General features: G+C 37.9%; 2 protein-coding genes across 3 annotated transcripts; both read left to right on the forward strand.

The window, feature by feature from the left end:
* Positions 1–5: 5 nt before the first annotated feature.
* Positions 6–2776, forward strand: LOC106152953 (mpv17-like protein 2). The gene is made up of 2 exons (XM_013526699.2): positions 6–165; positions 385–2776. The coding sequence occupies exon 2, from the start codon at positions 387–389 to the stop codon at positions 1212–1214; it is 828 nt and encodes a 275-aa protein (XP_013382153.1). The 5' UTR covers positions 6–165; positions 385–386; the 3' UTR covers positions 1215–2776.
* Positions 2777–4818: 2042 nt separating this feature from the next.
* On the forward strand, positions 4819–8876 carry LOC106152970 (uncharacterized). 2 transcript variants are annotated; one of them, XM_013526720.3, is made up of 8 exons: positions 4819–4993; positions 5440–5698; positions 5953–6002; positions 6254–6349; positions 6727–6897; positions 7539–7675; positions 7919–8129; positions 8570–8876. In XM_013526720.3, the coding sequence occupies exons 1-8, from the start codon at positions 4927–4929 to the stop codon at positions 8605–8607; spliced, it is 1029 nt and encodes a 342-aa protein (XP_013382174.2). In that variant the 5' UTR covers positions 4819–4926; the 3' UTR covers positions 8608–8876. The 2 variants fall into 2 exon arrangements, with proteins under 2 accessions (XP_013382174.2, XP_086867479.1); XM_087011353.1 differs by having other exon boundaries at positions 4875–5019.
* Positions 8877–9018: the final 142 nt, after the last annotated feature.

Below are 9018 nucleotides of genomic sequence, written 5' to 3' on the forward strand. Positions count from 1 at the left end.
ATAGGTTTCTGCGGAACATATCTGATGCTGGTGACTGAAAACGTGACCCCCGAAGGACACAGACACCTTCGGCAGCTAACTTTCCTCTTTTTTTACTTATCCAAATAGTTCCAGAAGTTGCAGTGGAAATTACATAGCTGTGAAAGTACGGATGGTGCTTTTCAGGTAAGGGAAATACTCCCTTGGAACTTTCTAACTTGTTGTTTATAATAGCACTGCGGCAGAATTACGAAACACCGTTGTGTAACTAATGTTATAACGTCGACGAAGGCATGTTATGAACATAAGTCGTGCACTACTACGTAGTACTATTGATACTTGGCTCACAGTTTTTTTGATGACTGTTTTATGTCTTGGCTTTAATTTTTTTCAATCTATTTTCAGCCATGAATCGATTTGCAAAGGAACTCACCAAAGTGAAGGAGAAAGTTACCCGCCAGAAGGTGATGCCCCTTCCAAACAAACTGCCAACTTTCATAAATTACAAACCAACTCAGAGACTCACTGGCCGGAAACCTAAAGTGATCATGAAACTGGATCCACTGTCTCAGAACCACAAAAAGACATTGATGGATAATATCTTCCAAAATCTTGCTATTAAACGACAAAGAGTCGTGACAAGCACAAAGGCATTTGTGCAGAACGTATCACAGAAAACATTTGGCAAGTACCTGTTGCTGACCAATACCACAGTGACGGTGTCCCTCTCTGGGGCTGGAGACTACATGCAGCAGATTTATCAGATCAAAAAAGGTACTCACAAACAGTGGGACAAGGCACGAACGTTGAAACTTTCCTTGACTGGCATAACCATAGGTCCTGCCTGCCATTACTGGTACCTGTACTTGGACAAATGGTTTCCTGGAAAAACTCTTTCGGTTCTAGTGAAGAAAATTCTCTGTGATCAGATACTGTTCTCTCCAGTCTGCATTACCCTCTTTTTCCTCAGCTTCGGCTTGTTCAGTGGCCACAGTTTGTTGAAGATCAAAGATGAGTTGTATTGGAAAGGGACCCATCTGTTTGTGGTGGATATGCTTGTGTGGCCTGTGGCACAGTTCGTTAACTTTAAATTCTTGCCAACAAAGTTCAGGGTGATCTACGACAACACGATATCTCTGCTTTATGACTGCTACTACTCATATGTCACTTACTATAGCAAAGAGGGGAATGAGGAGAAAAAGGGGGAGGAACACATACGCAAAAGTTTACCTTAAATAATCTTGGTTCTACAGAAAATCTACCAGATGGATCAGGATCCTGATATATAATGTGTTAAGTTTGAAACCATTGATGAACTTTGGTACAGCAGTTCAGGTATCTGGTCACTGGGTTTTCTGTGACATTGACCTTAATTGTTTGCAGTCTTAAACTTATTATATTTATTATACCATTAGGTTAATGTATGGATAGTGCCAGTACAGGTCCATACCAAAGTATACACTGGAACCTACAAATACCAGAGGGTAAGAGATACATAATAAAACATGTGCTTCATTTTAGAATGACTTCAAAGTAAGTGTTAGATAAGGATATTAAAGATACATATGGTATATGAACAAGTAACTACTAACTGTCTCTAGTATGTTGTCTGCATGACCAAAGATGATGCTCAGGTTACAGGTTATTATTTTAAAGCAACTCAGAATATGCAAGGTTAGTAATTTGATTCTTTCAATACATATGCTAGAAAAGCACTTCGGCTGTGTAGTGTTAAGATGCCTTTTCGCCTGATCTTTGTGAAGTGTCACTTCTGTGTATACGTAACCCCAGTTTTAATGCTCTTAAAAGTTTATGGATTTGAATAACATATTGATACCTAAATCTGAAAGAGAAAAGCTTCCTGTTCAAAGCATGCATGTTGTAGTGCTGCTCCGGGCCTCCGGCATGAATGTCATTGACAGTATTCGTTGGAGTATTTATTTATTAAATATTTCATTTTTTGTTTCAAGGAATTTTAATGAGGGCAAGTGACTGCCACACACATTCTTGGTGAACTTTTATTTTCTAAATGTTGTCAGTTTCTCAGTGAAGTACCAGTGAGACGGCATGACCAGACTTTACACAGTTGGTTTTCTTTGATAATTTGGTTTTGTGGGATACATTTACCAATGATGTTGGAAGAGCTGTTGCTAAAGTAAATACTGAGAGTTATTTTGTGCCATATAATTTATTAAAATATGTTAAAATAATTAAATAACTAAAATATGTGTGAATTGGCTTGTTGGTTTGTTTTTAGATATGAACAGTCAATCTTTCAATCAAGTGATATTTTTAAAGAAAAGAGTTGAAAAAATAAATGTTTATGCACCGTTGAATGTACAATTTTCTTGTATTTGAAAAGGATATTATTAGTTGAAATAGAGACAGTTTTTTTCTTTTAAAGGATGCATACAAAGTCACAAAAACCAACCAAATGCCAGCATATAGTTTCAAGTAGTATAACTAAGAGAATTACCAAAAGCCATTGTTTAATTTTACCCGAAAATGATGTTTGAATGGATTTTTCTGCTAGCATTCTATGCTGTATGTCAATGGGGCATAAAAGTAGGTCACGAAAGTAGGTTAAATTTCCGGCCAAAAATGTAAAACAAAGGAGCAGTCCAAAGCTCTTATATGGCTGATTGAGTGATCTATTCAGTTTATCCCTTGGCATGTTGAATTTATTTGAGTCGTATAAGAAACTAGTAGAAGTGGTTTACATGTCTTACTGGGAATCCACGCTTCACCAATGCTCGGTTCGTATGTACCTTTAAAATAAAGAGAGCTTGGTTATTTATATGAACTGTGTCATTGTTATACTTACTTTAATTCGTCAAATATAAATAGTATAGAAAAGATTTACCACTGTTGAATCCAGAGTTTTACTGAGGTGTGTGTGTGTGTGTGTGTGTGTGTGTTTGGGGGGGGGGGGGGGGGGCAGGAGTGACAAGTTGAATTTTTTTCGCTTTTTCACAGAAATATCAGCAAACCATAGACTATGGTAATTTTACAATAGATGTTGTATGTGAGGACCTGTGTATGTGAGGTTTGTGTGGTTGTGTTGAGTTGCATTGGATATGTTCTGCCTACAGTGTCCTCCTGCCTTCTGATATCAAGGGCATCTAAATTAAAGTAACAGAAAAAAGTCCATCTAAGACCCATTCTTACAAAGAATCCCTGATCTGAAGTTTGTCTTACACTACAAATTTGGTGTTCGAGTGCTTCAGTTCAAGATACATTCAGTGATTCAAGTATTAAAAATATAAGTGTTGGTCTGTACCATACATGGCAAGATTACTTGAAGCTTAGCTGGGAACCGCATAAACATGCTAATAACTGTGTTAAAGGGAGTCAACGTGCGTTAGCACTGATTTTCAATATATAGGTCTATTTAACACATTAAACTTTTATTTAAAATAAGTCAGAGGAGGAATTTTTTTGTCCAAATGGAATTTTGCTTACATTAGTCTAGTAACTTATATCACTGAAAAAAATAATTACTACTTGAAGATACATCTGTTCTTACAGAAAAACATAAACGGACTAAATTTTACTGTTGCTCGCGGCACCATCTCCGTGATTTCATATTCTCCAATCTATCTAGTTTTAATTTATTGAAGTAGAAAATTTGCAGCTTGTCAGGAAGCGAGTATGTTGTGTAACGTCTCCGAAAATGGAAAATGTCTATATCTTATTTAAATAACGCAATTAATATCTTTATACTACTTTCGCGGTGTCGCCCGGCTTTTAAAAATAGAAAAAAAAATTGACGTTTTTTGGCGTAGATCATCACGTAAAATTGTTTGATGTATATGTAATATTTAAGTCATTAATATAATTTAGGTCAGTGACATCCATGATTAGAGAAACGATATCGTGACGGGGAACAGGCGAATGTCTAACACGAAACGCGGCGAAACTGCATTCTTGTAGAAAGTAATTTGTAAAGACTTCGTTACCAAGCATCGTGAAAATTTACATTCTTGAGGTCGAGGACAAAATGTATCAGTAAAATTAACATGCATCTCATAATACCCCTTTAGAATATATCTTTAACTGCATTTTTCTGTTTTCTTCAAATGGGTTTTTAAATTGAGAATTTCTATGTCCATTGTATACGGAAAGGTTTGAAGCATAATATTAATCACATTTTTGTCTCAGGATATCGTTTTTGATTACTTATACTAATTCCCGTTGAAACTGGGCTGTTTGAACCTACGGAATAAAAAATTAGGTAAGGAACATTATGTATCTGTATCTCTTCGTTTTATTCGTCCTAGGGCGTGTGTAGATAATAGAGCAAAATAATAATAATAAAATAAAACTTTATATCCGTAGAGTATTTTTTGCAGTCGCGAAAATGGAGGACTCTACTTGTCGTTGACTTTCATTTGCACCAAATATGTATGTCATACTTTTTCTCACACCTCAATCTTGTATATATCATTCTGGGCGCAATGCTATGTCGATAGAATTTCAAATGACTTTCTGAGCCATTGTGAGTCGTTATCCATCATGATCCATGCTACCTGTATACACTGTTAAATTTGGAGGACACATATCGTCGTCTGCTGTCATGCGTGACCTACCGCACTTTTTTTTTCAAGGTCATCCCGGGCAAGGGTGGCAGGAAAGCCCCGTTTACACACTAAACGTCGCAAAAACACGCCGCGAACTACGCCGAAAAGTTAAAACAAAACTATATCTACGCGAGGAAAGCAAGTTTGTCTTTTCATACAATCCGTAGAAGTATGTCTTTTGAGTGAACAACTATTTTGTGCGACTCAATGCGTGCGCTCTCAAAACATAGAGTGTAAATGTGTCTTATTTAATGACACAGAATTCGCTGTTTATGTGTTTACTACGATTACTGATGCGTTGATCGCTCCACCTGTAATACCCGAAGGAGGCTTGTAATTTTTGTTGCTTGTGTGTTCCTCTGAGATCATGGAGGCTCAGCCGGCAGAGACAAGCAGCGTGAAGGGGTTAACAACTGAAACGTCTGCCTCCACATGTAGGTATTCACAGGTATAATTGAAGGTAAAGTTTTTCTAGTACTGCATAAGTTTTCGAGTCTTAATAACTCAATATCCAGTTGTTCTTATGTATGTGTCTCGTGCTCGCCCTAAGACGACAGGGCGCGTAGGGGATATGGTGATGTGATAGTACGTAGTACGTGCACATGTAGCATGCATCTACCCAGTTCATTTGATACATGAGGCGTTAAAATTAGACGTGTTTTTATTTTATGTAACGGTCTTGTTTTTGTGACAGCGACTGAACAATTCCGCGTATAGATCCCAACCGGGCTTACCTCCACTACATTATATTCCATCTAAATTTAGATACGGTCAGTTAATATTCAGGACATGAGTAAAGACAGTCATCGAGCAAAAGCAGTCTATGGATCTATAGAAAAACGAACTTTTTTCCTTTGTCAATAAAAAACTTGTTTTCTAGCACCAAAAGTGTTGATAATAGCTGCAGTGGTATGCGGACTGATTGCGATGGTTGCGATCATCATTGCGGCGTTTGCGCTGTCAAAACAATCTTCCCCTAGTATTACGATCCAAGGCAAGCAAAGAACCTTACAGGCGCCGGCCGCACAAAGCTCGTCTGTTGGTGGAAGTCAGAATACAAATGTTAACACGAAACTTGCCGACAGTAACCGTATTTGGTTGGTGGCTACTGGGCACGGTTCTGGTGCCTATGGGTATATGTAAGGTTCCATGACAACGTGTTGTTATTATCATAATACATATAGATAATATTTTACGCCTTTAAAAGCATTGTATAAAAAGTTATAACAATTGGTTTAATATCTATTACTAATGTGTTAAACATAATTTTAATTTTTTTCATTGAATAATAACTAAATTTTATGACCTTTAATTCTTTGCTTTTATAAACATATTTCTTCATGCGTTACTGTTTTACTATGCTATTTATATATCTTAAGTTTATAATTTTCAGTGACAACGACGGTTTCTTGGCGGGCGCTTACACGGATATCATCGACGCTGGTACGTAAATGAATTTTCGATTTTCACTACACTCCTTTAAAAAGCTCAAGAATTAAAAGCCCAAAGGCAAAAACATTTCATAGATCTTAACTTTGTTAATCGAATAGATTTGGTATACTTTGGAGAATAGAAGAAAAGTGTTGTAATTTTCAGGAAAACTAAGTGTATACAATGCGCTGATTGCATGGCTTTAAGTTAAGACGTCACAACTTCAGTGCAAATGAGGCTTAAAAGCACGTTTTCTGTTCCAGTATGCACCGAGGCGGGAATGGACTGTCGTATCGTTTGGGACAAGTATTCCAACTGTTATTTTTCAGAGCCTGGGCAGCATTCATTTGGGGGAAGAGGTAGGCACACTGTAATATGAGCCTATATCACATTTTTTGATGTTCTGTCTTTGTTAGATCTTGAGAGGGAGGGGTGCGATGGGGGCATTTTACAAGTTAAATCAAGGAGATAACTCCTTGGTTAAATTTACATGTATGTCTGCAGTAGTCAGAAGTTTTAACGATAATCTGTATTGGCAGCGAAAGCTCCCCCCCCCCCCAAAAAAAAAAAAAAAATCCACGTGAACGCTTGTTTTTATTTCAACTTTTTATGCTAAGTTTACCGTTCATGCTAACGAAATCATGCTTTTCTTGGGCTTAAAAACGTTGTACAGAAATCATTCTTGAAAGCAAGTAAGAATGGTTAATAATTAGCCAACCACAATTCATGATTCTAGGTCTTCATGGTCGCTGGTATGATGCATGCACGGGATGGTATGCAACCGTAGAACGCAAACACATATTTGACTTCTCGAAACCTTTCTTCAAACCAACGCTTGGATATTTCTGGGTCAAACTCGGAAACCCCGGGAATTTCAACCACAATGATATCACAGGAAAGAAAATAGGTAGGTAGGCGTTACTGAATAGATGCAGTTCGTGGTAAAATTATCAGTATTGTTCAGGGGCGGATTTAGAGTACTGCCCGCCCCCCCTTCGAATGCTGAAAAAAATCACACCAATGATGCCCGCTTGAAATTATAATTTTCACTAGCTGAATCATTTTTCTAAACCGTACCAAATGGCACTGTTCGCCCTTTAAAATACCAATTTTTCGGGGCCCTTAAGCGGCTCCCGAACCCCACGCCAAGGGAGGGGGGGGGTCGGCTTTGCATCCGTGGACCCCCCCTTCAAATAATCCTGGATCCGCCCTTTTTGTTTGTTAGACAAATGGACTCTGAATCGGATCATTTATAGAACCAACAGGATTATGCAGGGTGGGGGTAGGAGCTATTGTTCGTATGGTCTGACAAGTAAGAAATAATAGACGAAGATACTGTGAAACTACCCCAGTATGTACGGAGCAGAGGTGGCGGTGCATGTTCTCGGAGCTGGATCCGCCACTTAAAAACTGACAACAATATTTAACTCGCTATAGCTCAGCTTGGTAAAATGTTGCACAGAAAAAATATAACAGTTTAAACACCGCCTGGTCTCATTCTGAGTTAAAATTAATATGAATCTGTCAAATATGTACCTATTATTTCAGGTTTTGTTGACGGATGGTTTACAAACGAAAAATGCATGGCTAGGTGGACAAGCGTGAAGGGAAGCCTCCTCCCTAAGTCTGGCATCGTTTACGTCGCTGACTACAACGAGATGTATCAAGCAATCCAAAACAATACGGTGAGAATCCATGTGGAAGACCTATTATTATTATTATTATTATTATTTTGAAGCAGGACAGGAGTTGGACACGTGATTAGCAAACATTAATGGACATTTTTGTCAGTTTTGGATATCATTTCAAACTTTTCCAATTTTTCATAAAATATTAAAAAACGTCTGTTAAGATACTTCATGGTATATTGCCACTTAATGCGATAAATCCTCCGATTTTACTGACGTCCTTCCGTGTGATCTGTATAGGTTGATGCCGGGTTCGTAGCTAGTGGCTCTGGTTTGCTTTCAAACGGAACCTTGACGAGACTATCCGATGGTTTTGGCTGCGCAACGACTGGGGCCGGGATGATGACTAGGAAAGACTCGGGCTTCAACAAGGCCTGGAATGTCGGCTTTGAGAAGCTAGTTGCCAGCGGAAGGTTTAAGAAACTGTGCGACGATGTACGGGAAAAACACAGTATGTAAAATTTGCTTTGTAAGAGGGGTTGGTTTTTAACTAAGGTGTAGAAAGGGGCGTGAAAAATGCATAATTATCTACTAGCAGATATTTGTTTGGGGGGGGGGGGGGGTTGAGCAAGGATAAATGAAATTGCCGAGAGAAGCGAGAAAATGGTAATCGAGGAAAATTGTACTATAATATATATATTGGGGGGGGGGGGGGGGGGGGAGGATCCCCGGGAGAAGAGGGTACATCGACACCTGAACCTATCCAGGACTTGCCATTGCGAATGAACGCTTGAAACAGAGTAATGTAAACTAAGATACATAAACAACAGGTAACCATTTAATGTATTGGTTATGGTTTGTATACATGTATTTTCTGTATATTCGTTATTTATATATATTCGTTATTTTATCTTACGGCATGTTTGCTTCATGTTTGCTTCCTTCTTTCAGAGAACCTTGGTGAACTGTCGGATTGCACTGAAGCGTGAACGCCGCGCCAAAGCCTCAGATACAGTCATATCCTAGATTAAGATTTTTTTACCAATGCGAGGACAAGCATAACGCATCATATAAGATGAGATGGGTTTGAGATTTTATACTTACATATTAGAAAAAGAAAGTTAAGTTAGATATTTGTGTCATAACTTCAAGTATTGTTAACATGCTTCTACGATAAAATTAACTGTATTTTTTTAACAAGGAGATGGACATTAGATCATTTCAGACTATTCAAAATAATAAACAGGACGTATACGTGTACATAGTTACTAAAAAAATTAATTTAAAGATTAACAACTTTTTAGACATTTTATACGTGAATGTGGCCACGTCATTTATTCAAAGTTCCCGTCGACGTACCCATGCATTCATTACCAAAAATAGATTATTTATTTTAAAAT

This window comes from Lingula anatina, chromosome 4 (assembly GCF_051362555.1).
Source record: "Lingula anatina isolate TDL-2025a chromosome 4, LinAna3.0, whole genome shotgun sequence".
NCBI lineage: Eukaryota > Metazoa > Brachiopoda > Lingulata > Lingulida > Lingulidae > Lingula > Lingula anatina.